At 51.0% G+C, this 18,888-nt stretch overlaps 1 protein-coding gene and 5 non-coding genes across 30 annotated transcripts; all 6 read right to left on the reverse strand.

The window, feature by feature from the left end:
- Positions 1-1,804: 1,804 nt before the first annotated feature.
- Positions 1,805-15,761, reverse strand: LOC101058930 (uncharacterized). Of its 25 annotated transcripts, XM_063802953.1 has the most exons (11): positions 15,742-15,761; positions 12,280-12,351; positions 11,938-12,137; positions 11,107-11,197; positions 10,593-10,668; positions 9,689-9,785; positions 7,669-7,753; positions 7,184-7,300; positions 3,315-3,464; positions 2,219-2,311; positions 1,805-2,113 (listed from the first exon to the last, which is right to left on the reverse strand). In XM_063802953.1, exons 1-5 carry the CDS (start codon positions 15,749-15,751, stop codon positions 10,649-10,651), a joined length of 393 nt encoding a protein of 130 aa, XP_063659023.1. In that variant the 5' UTR covers positions 15,752-15,761; the 3' UTR covers positions 1,805-2,113; positions 2,219-2,311; positions 3,315-3,464; positions 7,184-7,300; positions 7,669-7,753; positions 9,689-9,785; positions 10,593-10,648. The 25 variants fall into 25 exon arrangements, 16 of the variants coding, with proteins under 16 accessions (XP_063659023.1, XP_063659022.1, XP_063659021.1 ...); XM_063802952.1 differs by lacking the exon at positions 9,689-9,785; XM_063802951.1 differs by lacking the exon at positions 9,689-9,785 and having other exon boundaries at positions 3,310-3,464.
- Positions 2,858-2,985, reverse strand: LOC112206565 (small nucleolar RNA SNORA71). The gene has a single exon (XR_002940984.1). It is a non-coding gene; the product is annotated as a small nucleolar RNA SNORA71 (small nucleolar RNA).
- On the reverse strand, positions 6,447-6,580 carry LOC112206559 (small nucleolar RNA SNORA71). The gene has a single exon (XR_002940978.1). It is a non-coding gene; the product is annotated as a small nucleolar RNA SNORA71 (small nucleolar RNA).
- Positions 8,542-8,674, reverse strand: LOC112206563 (small nucleolar RNA SNORA71). The gene has a single exon (XR_002940982.1). It is a non-coding gene; the product is annotated as a small nucleolar RNA SNORA71 (small nucleolar RNA).
- Positions 10,908-11,041, reverse strand: LOC112206561 (small nucleolar RNA SNORA71). Its single transcript, XR_002940980.1, has one exon. It is a non-coding gene; the product is annotated as a small nucleolar RNA SNORA71 (small nucleolar RNA).
- Positions 15,103-15,236, reverse strand: LOC112206560 (small nucleolar RNA SNORA71). The gene has a single exon (XR_002940979.1). It is a non-coding gene; the product is annotated as a small nucleolar RNA SNORA71 (small nucleolar RNA).
- Positions 15,762-18,888: the final 3,127 nt, after the last annotated feature.

Consider the following 18,888-nt stretch of genomic DNA (forward strand, 5'->3'; position numbering starts at 1 on the left):
ATCCTGGCTCTTGGGCCACCTTGGTTAATGGACTGCTCTTCTCAGAGTTCCTCAGGCCCTTAAGACCTGGGATGGCTCCTGCCTCACATGCAACAGTGGCAAGAGGCACCCATGATGATCTGATGCCGGATGAAATATGCAGACTTAGGTACTGTATTACTGCTTAGACTTAGGTAATGTATTCTACTGCTGTCCCCTCCACTGTGGCAGACATCTGTCATCAGTTACAGCTTCCTCAAGTGGACCCAGATTCCTTCCCCTGGCATCTGTTCAAGCAGCCACAGCCAGTTGGCAAAAGATGGCAAAAATGTCAGGATGGTCCTCAAAGGCCAAGGCAGAAAAAGGACCTGTGACTTCTGGATGCTTCTGCAGGGAACTGACTGCTGGTATGGTGCCTTTAAACATAAAGAATGCCTGCCCCTTAGGCCAGGCATGGTAGCTCACACCTGTAATCTCAACACTTTGGAAGGCCGAGGCGGGTGGTTTACTTGAGGTCAGAAGTTCGAGACCAGCTGGCCAACATGGCGAAACCCCATCTCTACTAAAAATACAAAAATTAGCTGGGCGTTGCGGCACATGTGCATAGTCCCAGCTACTTAGGAGGCTGAGGCACAAGAATCACTTGAACCTGGGAGGCAGAGGTTGCAGTGAGCCAAGATCACACCACTACACTGCAGCCTGGGCAACAGTGAGGCTGACTCAAAAAAAAAAAAAAAAAATAGAAAAAAAAAAACAAAGAATGCCTGGCAGACCATTAATGTGCCAAATTCATCAAGACAGGCTTACCAGCGTGATTTTTGCCCCAACTCCAGCCAAGGTGGTTTTAACTTCAAGTGGGGAGATTAACTGCACCTTTTCACCATGGCCCTTGGGACATGTGTAGATTCCTCCCTCTGTGAATCAGAGATGAGAGTTCATGCGTGCACATCCTTAGATCATGTCATTGCTGCAATTTTTCTTTCTCTTAAAAACAGGTCTCACTCTGGCACCCAGGCTGGGCTGCAGTGGTGCCATCATTAACTCATTGAATCCTCGAATTCCTGGGCTTAAGCAATCCTCCTGCCTCAGCCTCCTGAGTAGCTGGGACTACAGGAGTGCGCTACCGTGCCTGGCTAATTTTTTGTGGAGACGGGGTCTGCTGCCTAGGCTGGTTTTGATCTCCTGGCCTCAAGAAATCATCCCACCTTGGCCTCCCAAAGTGCTAGTAATACAGGCACAAGGCACCATGCGTAGGCCTTGCAATAACTGACTTTACCCTAATCTCCAAAGCCTGAACCTAAGGGTACCCCTCAGTTCCATCAATGGCAGCTGCTCCATGTTCACCCTACTCCCACTGTTACCCCATAACCTGTCCTCTCAAGCTGACACCATGGATTTTTACATCCCACACATGCTGACCAACTTGTCCCAGTTTGCTCAAGATCTCCCTGGGTTTAGCAATGAAAAACCCACTTTCTGGGAAGTCCCTCAATCTCAGGCAAACTGGGACAGTTGATCTCACAAGTAGGCATTTACTTATGAGCCAGGTCATCCAGGACACTCCAGCCTTCCTGAATGACATCAGACCTGTCTCACTCCATAATCTACCCTGACTATTCTGCAATGCCCTCAATTCTCATGGGTCCTAAATGCCTAAATGTGAACCAACTACCAGCACTTGTTCACCTCCTAGTTCCAAATGTATACCTCAAACAATATCCTCTGAGCCAAGGAAGAGTGAAAATCAGATCTGGCCTATGGCCTACCTTCTCCAAAGCCAGCCTGGCAGGCTCACAGGTTGTCACTGATTTAAGAAGCACATGGAGCAATTCTGTAAGGTTTATTGAATGGGTGGGTAAAAAGTGAACGACAGCTACAAATTCAAGAATAAAACTCTTGGTTATTAAAGTCATTCCAGGCATGGACAGAGGGATGCGAGGCTGGCCTTCCCTGTCCACGGTCCTCTGAGGCAGCTGAAGTCTCCCATGTCTGGACCCCGAATCTTGTGCAGATTGAACAGTGGATCCGGGGTGCTCTGAGCAGGCAGCAGGGAGCAGCTCTGGTGACGCTTCATGTGGTAGCCTCACTCTCTATTCTCTGCCCCTCTCGTGCCCACAAACACCACCAAGAGATTCTGAAACAAAGGACAAGTGAGACCAGTGATTTAAGGTTCCCATCTGCATAAACACGGACCAGCTGAGCCTCTGGCTGTGGGTTCCAGCTCTTGGCATCAACTCACCATGGTGAGAAATATCAGCAAACCCAGATCCCAGATCACCAACTCCATGGTCTTAGGACTTCCTTGGACTGTCCTTGGATCTAAGGCTGAGACCTAAGAGGGTAAGAAAGCATACACGTATTTAGTCTCCAGGGCCATCTCCTCCTCCCCAAGCTGACACCACTGAGAGGGGTCCCATTCAAGCAGGGCGAAGCTCCTCATTCACGCACACCAAATAAAAAATCCCAACATAAAGGACATGAAAGGACAAACATCTTAGAAGTTTTGTTTTTCTTTCAAGCAGTTCACAATCGGGGCAAATGACCAGCTAGAGTAATCCACAGGAATACAGCTTTCCTAGCCCCACCTACAACTTTCTCCATTTGTTCGACATTACTGAGGTGCCTGTGGAAACAATGTGGATTTCACATTTCATGAAGCAAAGCCCGTGATTTGCAGTTCTCACGTGTGCCCTTCACTGCTAACTGAATTCATTCCAGCGTGGGGCCCAGAGAGAAATGCAGACTGGTTTCTGGCAGGAGGATCCCTAACATGAAAAGACAAAATGAACCCTCAGAAGTCAGGGGGGGGTCTAGTCACCACATCACATGGGCCCACAAAGGCCCAAGCTCTGAAAGGCTAGTTGGAAAAAGGCTGCAGCGTGGGAAAGCTCCCTGGTTTGAAAGGGAAGGCTGGACCAACGCAGGGAAGATGTCTTTCAGCACTCCTGCCCCTGCACTGTTAATGATCGGGACACAGGCAACCCATGATCACTTTTGGATACAAGAGCAGGGAAGGACAGAAAGAGAGCCAGCAAGGGAGGGAGGCTGGTGTCAAGGGCCTGAGGAATGGCCTGAGGCAGGGAGAGCAGCCCAGCTGAGCAGAGGCCCAGCCACGGCCACCGTGTGTCCTTCTAAGACCCCAAAAGGAGTTAAGACACTTCCAGCATTAAAAAAATGGAAATGCTTTTGGGTTGGAAAAGGTCAGGAGCATATGGTCCTAACATCATACACACACACCCTGAAAGAAAAACTCACTGCTAATCCAGATCACAGCACACTGTGGACACACCAGCGCTCAAGGGAGGAGGACGGTTCCCCCGGGGAGCTCACTTTACCCACGCAGATTTCCGGAGGCTCTTCCTCTGCAACAGCCACTGAAGGCATGTGAGGGACAGCCCCACAGCAGGACAGAACGTGGAACCACGGGATACCACTTTCACCTTGCTTCCCCTACATCATCCAAGCCCCAGGAACAGCACATGACTCTGCAGGATGCAAAGAAACATATTCCAGACAACAGTCCAAAAATCCCACCTTGCGGACCCATGGTCCAGCGCCCTGCTGCTATGAAGACAACACATCCCATGGAGTCTCTGCACACAGCGGACCCATCTGAAACAGACACAGAGAACACTTAACGCAGGGGTTGGCAGATCATAAGCAACCCACAAATGCCACTGTCTCTATTAGTACTTACAGCCACATTATTGTCTCAGGAACAAGAAAAACGTAACCCTAGGAAGGGATCGGCAAACTATCTGTGAGAGAAATGGCGTCTATGCTATCCTATGTGCCCACTCTGTGCTGCTTATCAGTATACATTACATAGACCCAGCTATCCCTCTTCTGGACACATACACAACGGAGATCAAATCACACCTCATAAAGACATCTGCACTCCAATATTCACTGCGGTATTACTCCCAATCGCCAAGATACGGAAACAATCTAAGTCTCCATCAACAGATGAATGGAAAAAGAAAATGTGGCATACACACACACACACACACACGCACACACAACAAAACATTATTCACCCTTAAAAAGAAGACCCTTGGCGGGGCGCGGTGGCTCACACCTGTAATCCCAGTACTTTGGGAGGCCAAGGTGGGTGGATCACTTGAGGTCAGGAGTTCAAGACCAGACTGTCCAACATGGTGAAACCGCATCTATACTAAAAATACAAAAAATTATCCAGGCATGGTGGCATGCACCTGTAACCCCAGCTACTCGGGAGCCTGAGGCAGGAGAATCACTTGAACCTGGGAGGTGGAGGTTGCAGTGAGCTGAGATCGCACCACTACACTCCAGCCTGGGCAACAAGAGCAAAACTCCATCTCAAAAAAAAAAAAAAAAAGAAGACCCTGGGCTAGGCATGGCAGTCCACACCTGTAATCCCAGCACTTTTGGAGGCCAAGGCAGAAGGATGGCTTAAGCCCAGGAGTTGGAGACCAGCCTGGGCAACATCGCGAAACCCCATCTATACAAAACATACAAAAATTAACCAGGCATAGTGGCATGCACCTGCAGTCCCAGCTACTCAGGGAAATGAGGTGGGAGGGTCACTTAAGCCCAGGAGACAGAGGTTGCAGTGAGCGAACACAGCTCACTGCAACCTCTGTCTCCTGGGCTTAACTTCAGCCTGGGTGACAGAGGGAGACCCTGTCTCAACCAAAAAAAAAAAAAAGATAGAGAAAGATCCTGTCATTTGCCACAACATGGATGGACCTGGAGGATATTATGTTAAACGAAATAAGCTAGACACAGACAAACAGTGCATATCTCACTTATGTGTGCAATGTTAAAAAAAAAAAAAAAAAAAGGTCAAGCATACAAAGATAGAGAATAAAATGGTGATTACCATGGGCAGGAGCTGAAGGAAATAGGGAGATGTAGGCCAAAGGACACCAAGTAGCAGATATACAGGATGAGTAAGTCTAGAGGGCTCACGCACAACATAAGGGATTTCTGTGAAGCAGGTTTCAGCTGCTCCTCACACACACTAAAAACGGTGACTATGTGAGATAACAGACATGCTCATTGGCTTCACCATAGTAACCACTGTGCTATCTATATCTGTCCCATTATTCTATAACATCATGTTGTAAACTTCAAATATAGACAATAAACATTTTAAAAACAGGTTGGGTGTGGTGGCTCACGCTTGTAATCCCAGCACTTTGGGAGGCTGTCCCAATTATTTGTATCACATAAGGCCAGGACTTCGAGACCAGCCTGGCCAACATGGTGAAACCCCATCTCTACTAAAAATACAAAAATTAGCTGGGCGTGGTGATGCACATCTTTAATCCCAGCTACTCGGAGGCTGAGGCATGAGAATCACTGAACCCAGGAGGCAGAGGCTGCAGTGAGCCGTGTTTGCACCACTGCACTCCAGCCTGGGCAACAGAGCAAGACTGGGTCTCAAAAAAAAAAAGAAAAAAAATTAAAAAAAAAAAAAAAAAGGATGCCAAGGCAAGAAGGCTTTTGGAGCAGGCCATGCCTGGCAGTGATCAGCACAGACCTGGGATGGGTAACGAACAGGTGGGGTGGGAGAGCCCCGCACCTACCATCTAGTGTGTAAGAGCTGCATTCATACATCTGACTATACCTATACCATATTGTCTCCCTCGATTACTACTCTAGCCCTTGCCACCTTAATCTAAGGCCAGAGGGAAAATCCACCCCTGGTAGACCATGGATGCTCCTCACAGCCAGGACTGAAGGTGGACTGTAACAGCTGGCTTGTTCTAGGACATTTTTAACCCCAGCACTGCTCAATGGGATAAGCCTTGTCACCTTACAACAATGTGTCTTCTCATTTACTGTTTGTCCAGGTGCTATATGTCAGTTACCAGGCACGATGTGAAACAAGACAGAGGCACTGCCCTGAGGAAGCTCACAGCACAGTGGGCAGGAGAAGCAAACCAACAATTTCCAGACAGTGTGACCAGTGCTGAGAGGTGGGAAGGAGTGTGATGGGGAGGCAGAGAGAGCTTCTGGGGGGAGCTCTAGGAAGGGGTAACCACTACTGTGGCTCCAAAACTAGCTCAGAGACATAAACTCAGTGTGGCAGGTCCCTGCTTCACTGTCCTTTGACAGGAGCCTCTGAGTACCCTCCACCATGCTGGGCACAAGGGACACTCAATGAACCATACAGCACCAGTGTATGGTAGATGCACGTAACAATAGCCTCTTAGGAAACGAGGGTTGCCATGTGGAGGTTACTGGGGGAAGGTGCTATATAATCTGCATGCATTTTACAAGCGGATGAGGTGCCCCCATCCAGCTCCCCACCACTAGACTGCTGACTGCCCTCAAGTTCCCCAGATAAACCCTGTTTCCTTCACTGGCTCCAGGTCTCTTCTCCGGCCTGTTGAACCTGGTGCCATCCCTAATGAGGTAAACAGGGGTCTGGCACGACAACCAGGTACCAGGAGGTAACATCACTGGTGAGAATAAAGGCATGTACGAAAGCTCCAGAGTTTGGAAGGGATAGGAGTGAACCCTTCAAACACGGGGAAATGCTTTCATTGATTCCTCTCCCTGCACTATCAATGACCAGGGCACAGGCAGCCCACGATCACTTTCGAATACAGGGACAAAATAGGGCAGTGAGTGAGTTGAGAGGGGAGGCATTGCCAGCAGCTTAGGAAGGGCCCAAACTAAGAGACCTGGAAACAAGTCAGTGACCAGATTTGCAGCCTAGAATTGCAGCAGCTGCTTCTGATTCCCAAAGATTTCTAACATGGTTTGATTTCCCAAACTTTAGCATGAATACGAATCAACTGGAGAGCATGTTAAGCCAGATTGCTGGCTCCAGATCCAAAACTTCTGATGTAGTAGGTCGGGACAGGACTAAGAACTTGCACTTCTTACAAGTTCCCAAGTAATACTGATGGTACCTGGTTCTGGGACCACAGTTTGAGAACCACTACTCAAATGCTTCCCTCATAAGAGAATGAGATGGAAGATCAACTCTGGGTGAAATGTTGAGAATTCACTGGATTAGGAAGTCAGGGATTGTGTGATACTATCCACACGTCGGCCAGGCATGGACTTACTATCCATAATCCCAGCACTTTGGGAAGCCAAGGTGGAAGGATTGCTTGAGCCCAGGTATTCAAAACGAGCCCAAGCAACATGGTGAGACTCCGCCTCTACAAAAAATTTTTAAAAATTAGCTGGGTGCAGCAGCACGTACCTGTGGTCCCAGCTACTCGGGAAGCTGAGGTGGAGGATCACTTGAGCCCAGGTCGAGGCTGCAGTGAGCCATCATTGCACCACTGCACTCCAGCCGCCTGGGTGACAGAGTGAGACCCTGCCTCAAAAAAAAAAAAAAAAAAAAAATCCATAAATCACTTCATAACAAGGATCGCCACCAAGTCCAGAGAAAACCACTAGCTAATTGCCTGCCTCCAAAATGCAGTACTCCTCCCACTTCAACAAACTATGCCAATCCACACTAGGATGACTCAGAGCCCAAGGGGAGCTCTGTAAGCCCCACCGTGATTCACACAGTGGAGTCGCAGAGTTCGAGGAAAAGAGGGTGTCACATGTCCCTGTGGGCCTCAGTGGAAGAGCAAGCAATGGGAAGCAGCCTCTGCCTCCCCTCTAGTGACCTCAAAGCCTTCGTCCTTGCAGCCTGAACACCAGTGCATTCTCTAGAGAAGCACCCAGGATTCATACCTTACAAGCACCGCAGCTCAGCCTCTTCTTGAAGACACGTCACCTGGGGCCACTGGGCACACAGGACAGAGGTCAGCTGACAATCCTGCAATGACAAGAAGCCACACATATCACTTCTTATAACACATTCCACTATCCAACATGTTCAACAGGAAAAAGCGACCTCTCAATCGGGGTGGGATGGGCTAGACGGCGGCTGCATCGGTGACTTCCCCTTGGTCCTTCCTCTCTAGCTTTATTCCTGATCTTACAACTCCACCCATTCCTCCAGAGGCAACCTGAGAACCAGTCATCCTCAGGGGAGCCCCGAAGGCCAGGACAAAAGGCAGAGGAATTAAGAGCTGGAATGGTGGCCAGTGAGTGACACCAATGCACACCTCAGAGGGTCAAGAGAACAGGCGAAACTCTTGGGTGGGAAGTGAGGGAAGTGTTTTGCCTCTCAGAACCCGGCTGTGCTCCCCTTGCAGCAATGAGCACTTTCTCTTTCTTACGACAAACCCTTCAGGACCCCCTATTCCAGGCCAATGACATGTAAAGATGTAAAGATGCTACCCTATCCTGTCCCCAAGTTACACACACACACACACACACACACACACGGGGTCAGCCCTGCTCACCCCAACCTCAAAGTCTCCCTCATGTTTATATGCCAATATTGCACTTATTCAAAACTGTGCTATCCACTGCGACACACCATGACTCATTACATATCACATTCCCTTCCTGATATACCCTTCAGAACACAGAGCCTGGTTTCTGGAAAGAGAGGTCAAGCTGAGAAAGACTTAAGCATGATGTCCCCCCGCATTGACTTTCATGTGGCAGCCAAGCAAGCGCCGGACTCCTCAAGGGCTGGCAGGAGAGCAACAGGAGTGTGTGAAAGCTTCAGGGTTTGGATGGGATAGGGTGGACCCTCCAAACACGGGGACAACCTCTTTCAGCGTTCCTCTCCCTGCACTATCAATGACCTAGGCACAGGCAGCCTAGATCACTTTCGGATGCAGAAGCAGAAACAGACAGGAGAACCAGGAAGGGCAGGAGGATGGTGCCAGGGCCTGTGGGATGACCCAAGTCAGGGACAGTACAAGACTCCTGCAGCTGCCATCTGTCCTGTAAAATCCCATAAAACCTAACCACCAAGGGGAATCAAAGGGGAAATACCTCTGACAAAAGCCCTGGAAAAATCTGGGGACTAGAAAGCAGGATCATGGGGTCACGTCTGTAAAAATCAATTCTGCCCTACCTTTGTTTTCTGTATCAGGAAATTGAGATTCAAAACAGGTCAGATGGCCCTTGGCTGGCATCTGGGAACTTGGCTCTCGGGATGTTCCCAGTCAACAGTTTACTGATCAGAACTGTTCACTGGACACAGTCTCTCCGTGCAAATAATGTGGTACAGGCACCTATTTTCCTGAAAGTCTGGAATTTTGGTGCGTGCTAGGCAGGTGGTGTCTACATAACCAGATCCCAGTAAACACCCCGGGCATGGAGCCCCTACTGGGCTTCCCTGGGCAGAAACACTGCACATAGGCTGAATGCATTTTCACTGCTGAGGGGAGAATGGGTTCCACGTGATTTCTGAGAGAGGGAGGGAGCATGAGGAAGCTGGCACAGGGATTCCTCCAGACTCAACCTGCATCTTTTTTCCTGAATCATTTGGCTGTGTACCCCTACAATGTTGCTAGGTTAAATCTTAACCATTGATTACAACTGGAAAGAAATCCAGCCACTTTCCATTATGACATGCTGCTAATGCACTGCAGGAAAAGCCCCAGCGCTCGCCCCAGGCAGCTCCCTGCAGGGGCCTCCTCCTCCACAGCCCCTGAAGGCACAGAAGGAGGGGCCAGCTCCAATCCAGCTTTCCCAGGGAAGAGGAGTCTGGATCTGGGAATCCATAGGACATGGCCCCTCTTCTCATCCTCACCTCTCCCTACATCACCACCAAAGCACCAGAAAAAAAGGGGACGTGACTTTACGGGTGCAAAAAGCCAAAATTCCAGAGATGGACAAGAAACCTTACCTCGGGCCCTGCGGTCTGCCACTCTCCTGCATCCCAACACCTCTCACCAAGCGTCTCTACAGTGTTGCATAGATGCTGACTAAACCGTTCTTCTCACCTGAACAGCCATGACTTCTTTTAGGAACGAAATAGCAGCTTATCTCTAAGAAAGGGGCTAGAGAACTTCTAAGACAGGGATGATATCCGCTTCATCTGTCGGGCCAACTGTTACTAAGTTCAAGAGGATGCTGGGGCCATGATGATCTCGGGATGTGCTGTTTCTCCAGCAGCGTCCAGCAAGCAGCTGGGGAGGTCGTGGGGAAGCCGTGCAGAGGCTGCTGCCGTAAATCCCTCAGTGATATTCTCCCCTGCCTGTCTCTGGTCCTTGATTCCTTTCCCACAAGCTGGAGGGAAAATCCTCCCCATACAAGGGAAATCCTCCCCATAAAAGGCTGGAGGGAAATCCTCCCCATACAAGGCCAAGGCCAACAGAACTGAGTTACCTCAGAATCCTCTGAAGGGGTGGAAAACACCAAATCTGCTCCCACCAATCCCACACAGGTGCTGACTCAGTATTTTTCTCCAACACCCCAAAATGCAATGAACCCGATCTCCTTACAGTGGAGGGACTCTCCCTTTCTCGTTTTTCTTTCTTGAGACAGGGTCTCACTCTGTTGCCCAGGCTGAGTGCAGTGGCATGATCATGGCTCACTGCAGCCTTGACCTCCCGGGCTCAAGAGAGCCTCCTGCCTCAGCCTCCTGAGTAGCTGGGACTACAGGGGCATGCACCGCCATGCCTGGCTGATTTTTTAGTTCTTATAGAGGCGGGGTTGCCCAGGCTGCCGTTTTCCCTTTGTCCCACACTGTCAGAATACTGACCATCTGGCAGACATAACAAAGTAGGGAACAAAATTCAGACACTGACCTTGAGACCACAGCAAAGAGAGCCAGGAGACAAGTCAGGCAACAATTTCCACAGGGTCAGCTTGGTGCAGAGGGGGCTGGATAAGGACGTGGAAGGAGAGGTGTGGAGGCAGAGAAAGCTTCCGGGAGGAAGGAGCAGGGCAGCCCTATCTCAGCTCCACACCCAGCCCTTCTGCTCCGTGAGGCCAAACCCATCACCCCACACCCTTCCCTCATGTCTCACAATAACTGCCCTGGGCCAGGGAGAAGAGCAACACAACCCACTAGATGATGCCAGGCACCAGGAGCCATCTAAGACGTGGTGGGAGGGAGGAGGTGTGGGAAAGCTCCAGGGTTTGGAAGAGACAGGAGCGGACCCTCCAAACACGGGGAAGTGCTCTCGGCAGTTCCTCTCCCTGCACTACCAATGACCAGGGCACGGGCAGCTCATGATCACTTTCGAATGCAGGGGCAGAAAGGGCAGAGGGCAAGCCCAGAAAGGAGGCCAATGCTGGCATTCCGGGCAATGGTCTCACCTGGAACAGAACAGCTGACAGGGCAATGAGCAGACTTACAGCCTAAGATTACAGGTGCTGCTTCTGACTCCCAGAGATCACCTACCACTCCCTGCCAGAAGCAGAAAGGAAGGCAAACATGGGCAGAAATATTGAGAATCCTGGGGCTCTTCTCAAAGACTGGGCTGGCCAGGTGCAGTGGCTCACGCCTGTAATCCCAGCACTTTGGGAGGCTGAGGCAGGTGGATCATCTGAGGTCAGGAGCTTGAGACCAGCCTGTCCAACATGGTGAAACCCCATCTCTACTAAAGACACAAAAAAACATTAGCCAGGCGTGGTGGCGGGCACCTGTAATCCCAGCTACTCGGGAGGATGAGGCAGGAGAATCATTTGAACCCGGGAAGCGGAGGTTGCAGTGAGTCAGGATCACGCCATTGCACTCCAGCCTGGGCAACAGAGACTCCGTCTCAAAAGAAAATAAAAATAAAAATAAAAAAAATAGGCCGGGCACAGTGGCTCACACCTGTAATCACAGCACTTTGGGAGGCCAAGGCGGGTGGATTGCCAGAGGTCAGGAGTTCGCGATCAGCCTGGCCAACACCATCTCTACTAAAAATAGAAAAAATTAGCTGGACATGGTGGCGGGCACCTGTAATCCCAGCTACTCAGGAGGCTGAGGCAGGGAGAATCACTTGAACCCGGGAGGCAGAGGTTGCAGTGAGCTGAGATCATGCCATTGCACTCTACCCTGGGCGACAGAGCGAGACTCTGTCTCAAAAAATAAATAAATAAATAAATAACAGACTGGGATGGAGGGTATCAATATTGGCTATCTGTTCCACTGAGGCTTACATAAGACCGCTCAGCCGGGCACTGGGTATGAATCCAGGCTTGAATCTGAAACGCAGCCCCTCTGTCCATTCCAACACATGGTTTTCCTCTCAACATGACAGGGTCTTTGTCAGGGACTCTCAGAGCCCCAATCAAGCTCAGGGAGCACCTTCTTGGCAGCAGCCCCACGAAGGCAGAAGAGGGCCCAGGCCTGTCCCTGCCTGCTGAAGGAGCAAAGACAGGAGCAAAGGGAAGCAGCCTTCACCTGTGTCCTCACTCCCCACTCCTCAGCACCCAACCACCTCTGGCCTCACAACCTGCAGAGAACTTGAGCTCTAGAGGACTGAGCAGGACCCCACTTACCTGGGACCTCAGGATCCATGCTCTCCCAGAGGACACCTCTCACACACATGGGGCGGCAGTCATGTGACATTCCTGCAGGGCACAAGAAGCCAAGATGTGACTGATGCACTTGGCACTGCTTATGGCAAGTCCAGGAAACCACGATATTCACCCACAGAAAACACACCAGGGGAATCAGTGTCTCAGGAGGTGAATGTACTGACAGCTTGTCTAGCCCATCCTGGTCACTGACACAGTCCCCTGAGGTCATCCCGTCTGAAATGGACAATGGTGCCTCTACACAAGAGGAAAACCTTGTAACTTTTCCTTTATTACCAATAACCAAGACACAAGCAGCCTGTAATCACTTTGCACACAGGGGCAGAAAGAGATCCAGGGCTTGTTGAAATTGGAGACCAGTGTCAGAAGCCTGAAAAATGGCCTGAGCCAGGACAGTGGCACAGCAGAGCACAGGATGATAGCTTCCATCTTGTCCCACATAAACAGAACCTGCCCCAACCAGGAGAAGTAAAGGAAAGACCCTCCAGATGAGAAAGCTGGCAGACTTCTTCGGACGTGGAAGACAGGGACGGTGTGATCCTAAGAAAAATCACCTCAGTGTACTCCTGTTTTCCAGATGAGAAAACTGAAGATCACAAAAAGAACCAAAGCTAGGGAGTAGTGGTAAAGCGTTTGGGACCAGGGTACAGGTAGGTTTGATGCCAAAGCCCTCCAGCTTTTGAGTCAGATATTCCAAGACACTACAATGATAAGGGATCCCTAAAGATGCTAAACCCAAGCAGGCACAAGAGGAACCCAATGTATTCATGATGGCCCCAAAGAGGGTAAAACTGGGGCCAGCACAAAGACACTCTTACCTCACCTCTCTCTACTTCCCAGACATCACGCCCAGGGAACCTGCATGCACCCACCCTTGTGGGACAAAAAGCCCCAGATCTCCAGAGGACAGACCTCATAGAACACCATGGTCCACCTGCTTCCTGGCAGGGTGGAGATACCTCTCATGGGCCTCTCTGCACCAATCAGCCTCCTCTGCCAGAATCGAGAAGCCCTGGATGAGCTATCTAGACATCACCTGGTCAAACCCGTTCTGGAAAGGACAAGGAGTGTACTGGCACAGAAGCCAGCAGGTGGTAAACATTTCCTAAAAGTTGGCTAGTTTTAACAGTGGTCTACGGTCTCAGCAACACGAAGAGTTCATCTAGAGAAGAACCAGACATCAGGGACAGCTTAAGTCTCATCTTATGCACATATTGTTGAATTTGTGATCCTGAAGCAGTACACTGAAGGGGACTCTGAACCTAGGACAGGTTCTGGTGTGGCACACCAGCGTGGCGCAGTCTAGCATACACAGTAAGGGCTATTATGGGCAGGATGGCCCATCTGTCATCTGCGGGTCAGGGCTGATTACACATCTCACTCTTCTATCAGCCATGCCTAGCTATACCTCTGGCTTTGGTCACTGACATCACAATGACAATCCTGTGGGGAAATTAATCCTGGTGGCCCACGGACAAGACCGTCAAGGGGAACACCATGGGATGACCACTGGGCCAGTGGGAAATAGCTCTGACCACCCCCACACAGGCTGCCTTGCTCAAAACTACTTCCCTGACATGCATCAATGTGCTAAGCCCTGTCACCTTACAACTGAAGTCTTTTTTGTTGTTGTTGTTTAAAGACAAGCTCTGGCTCTGCAGCCCAGGCTGGAATGCAGTAGCACAATCTCGGCTCACTGCAACCTCCACCTCCTGGCGCATGCCACCACACCTGGCTAGTGTGTGTGTGTTGTAGAGACAGGTTTTTGCCATATTGCCCAGGTTGGTCTTAAACTCCTGGGCTCAAGCGATCCACCCACCTCAGTCTCCCAAAGTGCTAGGATTACAGGTGTGAGCCACCACGACCAGCCACAATTGTCTTTTTCCAGCTCCTGTTTTTTGTTTTTTGTTAGGGACATAGTCTCACTCTGTCGCCTCAGCTGGAGTGCAGGGGCATGATCTTGGCTCACTGCAACCTCCACCTCCCAGGTTCAAGCGATTCTGGTGTGCCTCAGCCTCCTGAGTAGCTGGAATTATAGGCGTGTGCCACCACACCCAGGTAATTTTTGTATTTTTTAGTAGAGATGGGGTTTCACCATGTTGGCCAGGATGGTCTTGAACTCCTGGCCTCAAGTGATCCACCCTCCTTGGCCTCTCAGAGTGCTGGGATTACAGGTGTGAGCCATCGCACCCGGCCCATCTCCTGTTTTTCATTTGTTCCATAACTGCTGAAAATCAACCATCTACCAAGCACCAGGTAAGTCAAGAGACAGGACTCAGATACTGAGACAGGCGAAGTGGCTCACACCTGTAATTCCAGCACTTTGGAAGACTGAGGGAAAATCACTTGAAGCCAGGAGTTCAGGACCAGCCTGGGCAACATAGCGAGACCCTGTCTGTCCCAGCTATTTGGGAGGCTGAGGTGCAAGGATCACTTGAGTACAGGAGTTCAAGCTATGATCACGCCACTGCACACTGCACCCCCGCCTGGACAACAGAGTGAGATCCTGTCTCTAAAAAAATACAATAAAATATTAAACAAAACTCAAGACACTGTCCTCAAGGTCACAATAGAGAGAGGAAAGACAATCAAGCCAGTAATTGCCACAGGGTGTGACTAGTGGGGGCTGCAGCTGTGGTTCCACCACCAATCCTGAGGCAGGGACTCACCCCTCATACACCTTGGTGAACGCCTCACGGACCCCTGCACTGAGCCTTGCACAGGGAGCACTCACTAATAAGACACCAAGTGCCAGGAGGCATTTGAAAGACGGTGAGAAGGAGGTGTGAGAAAGCTCCAGAGTTTGAAAGGGACAGGAGTGGACCCTCCAAACACGGGGAAGCACTTTCAGCGATTTCTCTCCCTGCACTATCAATGACCAGGGCACAGGCAGCCCACGATCACTTTCGAATACAGGTGCAAAAAAGGGCAGGTGAGCCCACGTCAGCGTGTTAGCTGCCAGATCTCCAGAGGGGGGCTCACCCCCCAGGGAAGAGAAGGGTACCCAGGACCCTGAGAGCCATCATCACTTCACAGGCAGATTCCATCTGTCCCCACCCAGAGTCCACAGGAAAACCGACTTCTGGTAAAAATGCCTCGGCTGTACATTCAGCCCACCGGTTCTGAGTATCTACACGTGGACAGGCACTGTGGGTTCAAAATCAAGAAAAACAGCCAAGGCCTCTGCCCTCAGAGAGCCTTTGCAGTTTCCCTACTTTACAGAAAGTCAACCTCAGGGGAATGAAGGAACTTAGCTAGCGTGTGACCCCAAGCGCAGCCCGTCTCCTAAGTCACGCTTTGCTCTGCACCCGCTTTGCCAGACAGTTCTCAGAACTCAGAACTGGCTGAGCTCATTGACTATCCCCTCTACTGCGTCCCACAGAAGGGTCCTTCCCCAAGGTGCGCAGAAGCAGCGGCACTTACCCAGGGGCATTCTCACCCCGCGGACAGTGGAAGCCCCTCAGGGGGTGCAGATCAGAGTGCTGCAGGAGAGAGAGGGCGCTGGCTGGTGCGAAGCCGTCCGAGGTGCAGCACAGCCCACAAGGCCTAGGCAGGGAAAAAGCACGGGGAGGGGGCTTCAGTACAAGGCCCGGGGACAGAAGTCCAGACTCTGCCCCACTGGGGTGCTGGCAGCGTCTTCCATTTAAACCACAGCTAACTGGTCTGTAAAACGAAGGTTCTAACAGCTACTTGTAAAAGTTATTGAGGGGAAAACGAGTTAACGGTCTTAAGGACATGGCACAATGACTGACACTTTGTAGGCAACAGACAAGTGGCTTTGGAGGCTTCCAATGCCAGGAGTCGGGGGCGGGCAGCTAAAGTCGCCGAGCCCTGTTTCCCGCCATCCAGGGGCACTAAGCCTCCCCGCAGAGTAGCTGCGCGGACAGGGGGTCTGACGACCGCACGTGGCCGGCTCAGCACAGCCGCGGCCAAGGGCGCGGCTCACCCGCCAGTGTCTTTCCCGAGGATACGCGAATCCTGGGGGGCTCACTCCGGCAAAGAGGACGAGACACTGCACCAAGGACCGGGCCTGACCTCTCTGGCCGCCTTCCCCGGGGCCTCAGTTTCCCCCGATGGTGAGAGTGGAGCAGACCATGCGCCCTGCTGTGGACTCACCCGGCGCCCTGGCGTCGAGTGGCGGCGGAGACCTGACAGACAGCGTGGGAAAAATCAAGATGTCTGCAGATTTCGAGAGATGGGGTGCGGTGGCGTGCGATGGCATGCGATGGCGAAGGACGGCGAGGGACGGCGAAGGACCGAGGCCACACGACAAGGAAGCTACGCTCGTTTCGCGCCGGCGGAAATACAGACGAGAGCGCGAGCTGCGGCCTAGAGCGGTAGGAACCGACGCGAGCAGTCCTGCAGCGTCCCCTGGCGGAGCGGAGGCTCAACGCCAGACTCTGGAGGACTTGGGATAATTTTCAAAAACTATCTGGAAGTTTAGAAGTAATCTTCTCCCACTTGCTTTGCTTTTCTGTTTGTTCTGAAGATGTTCCTTGGTCACTGATTCATTATTAATCTGTAGGAATGGCCAATTTTCCATGATAGGAGCTGTTACTATGATGAGGGGACTGTGCTTAGTTTGGACTTCTTTCTGCAAGGGTCCAAAGGCATCTGTCTTTGATTCACCACTGTACTCAGTACCTAGTTCAGTGACTAGCACAGTTGAATGAATGAATTCTACCCCCGCCCCATTCCTTTTTTTCTGAACAATGTCAGACCGAGATGACTGAGTCATGGCCTGAGACTGGAATGTGAGCGTGAGAAGATGAGCCAAGAGAGATGCACAGCGGGTAACTGCTTTGCTAAACTCCAGCCTCAGAGTACACGGGATGGAGGGTGGAAAGAGTCTCTGAAGCAGAAGAGACCTGACCAGACTGGCATCTGAGGAACCTGATCAGATTTGCACAGTGACAGAGACTATAGACAGATGTCCCATGTTCCCTGCAGCATACTGGAGGCAATCTTGGGAGGGGACTCATGGCCCACAAATCCTCATAAGCATTGGCACTGCCTGCACCCTGGGCAGGGTGTGCCTCTTCGGCCTGAGACAGCCCTGCTACTGACTCTGCCCATGTTCTGGAGTGCAAGCAGCCCATCTTTGGGCCCAATGAGGAGCCCACGCCCCACCCTCCGCCCCGCTCCAGTCAGATTCTTGGTACTCAATAGGTCAGAAGGACAAGAAAATCCAGTCCTGATCTATGCAATCGTGAGGGAAATGGGGGTCCCTGAGGTGAGATCTGCTCCATATTTTGTACCTGGGAGAGGCCCATGGGATTCCCAGACTGTGAGAACACTGGGAGTCTCTGTGATGGGGAGGGGCTGTGGGATGCTGCTATGGTTTGGCTGTGACCCCACCTAAATCTCATCTGGAACTGTACTTCCCATAATTCCCACCTGTCGTGGGAGGTAATGGAATCATGGGGGTGGTTACCCCCATGCTGCGGTTCTTGTGATAGTGAGTGAGTTCTCATGAGACCTGATGGTTTTATAAGGGGCTTTACCCACTTTTGCTCTATACTTCTCCTTGCTGCCACCATGTGAAGAAAGACATGTTTGCTTCCACTTCCGCCATGATTGTAAGTTTCCTGAGGCCTCCACAGCCATGCTGAACTGTGAGTCAATTAAACCTCTTTCCTTCATGAATTACCCAGTCTCAGGCAGTTCTTTATAACAGTATGAGGATGGACTAATACAGATGCTGTGGCTGAGAGGACACTGGGCAGGGGGGTCAGGTGTGCCCACTTGTGGCCACACAGCCCTGGTGTCCTCTTCTGCCTCCCACTCTTGCTGTTACTCTCCATGTGACTTTGGCTAAGTGACCTAACTTCTCCGCCCCACCTCAGTTTCCAGTTATGGAAAATAGGCAGTCATATTTCCCTGCTCATAGCGTTGCTGTGAGAATTAAATGGAATGATTTATATCAAGACCGTAGCACAGAACAAATATCCAAGGCCTAGTAGTTGCTATATTGTAGTATTTCTGAGAAAGCTGAGGGCTTCTGTCACCGTAAGGACTCTGGGATTCTTTATGAAGCAGAGGAAATGTGCTGTGTTTGAAAAGTCTAAGATGGCATTGTCAGCCCGGTGTGGTGGAGCAGTCCTGTAGTCCCAGCTACTCAGGAGGCTGAGGCAGGAGAATCACTTGAGCCTGGGAGGTTGAGGCTGCAGTAAGCTGAGATCACACCACTGCATTCCAGGTTGACAGAACGAGACCCTGTCTCAAAAAAGAAAAAGAAGAAGAAAGATAGCATTGTCCAATAGAAATATAACGCAAGGCCGGGCATGGTGGCTCACGCCTGTAATCGCAGCACTTTGGGAGGCTGAGGCAGGTGGATCACCTGAGGCTGGGAGTTCCAGACCAGTCTGACCAACATGGAGAAACCCCGCCTCTACTAAAAATACAAAATTAGTAGGGCATGGTGGCGCATGCCTGTAATCCCAGCTACTTGGGAGGCTGAGGCGGGAGAATCGCTTGAACCCGGGAGGCGGAGGTTGCGTTGAGACGAGATCTCGCCATTGCACTCCAGCCTGGGCAACAAGAGCGAAACTCCATCTCAAAAAAAAAAAA

The sequence above is a fragment of the Pan troglodytes genome, chromosome 21 (genome assembly GCF_028858775.2).
Source record: "Pan troglodytes isolate AG18354 chromosome 21, NHGRI_mPanTro3-v2.0_pri, whole genome shotgun sequence".
Lineage (NCBI taxonomy): Eukaryota > Metazoa > Chordata > Mammalia > Primates > Hominidae > Pan > Pan troglodytes.

What these genes read in the sequence shown, in the direction of transcription:
- LOC101058930 (XM_063802939.1), bottom strand. An exon ending in CATGGATCCTGAGGTCCCAG is followed by an intron (nt 12,138 to 12,279) that starts GTAAGTGGGGTC and finishes CTCCTTCAGCAG; the next exon opens with GCAGGGACAGGCCTGGGCCC. An exon ending in GCCCGGCTGAGCGGTCTTAT is followed by an intron (nt 11,198 to 11,937) that starts GTAAGCCTCAGT and finishes TGCTTCTGGCAG; the next exon opens with GGAGTGGTAGGTGATCTCTG.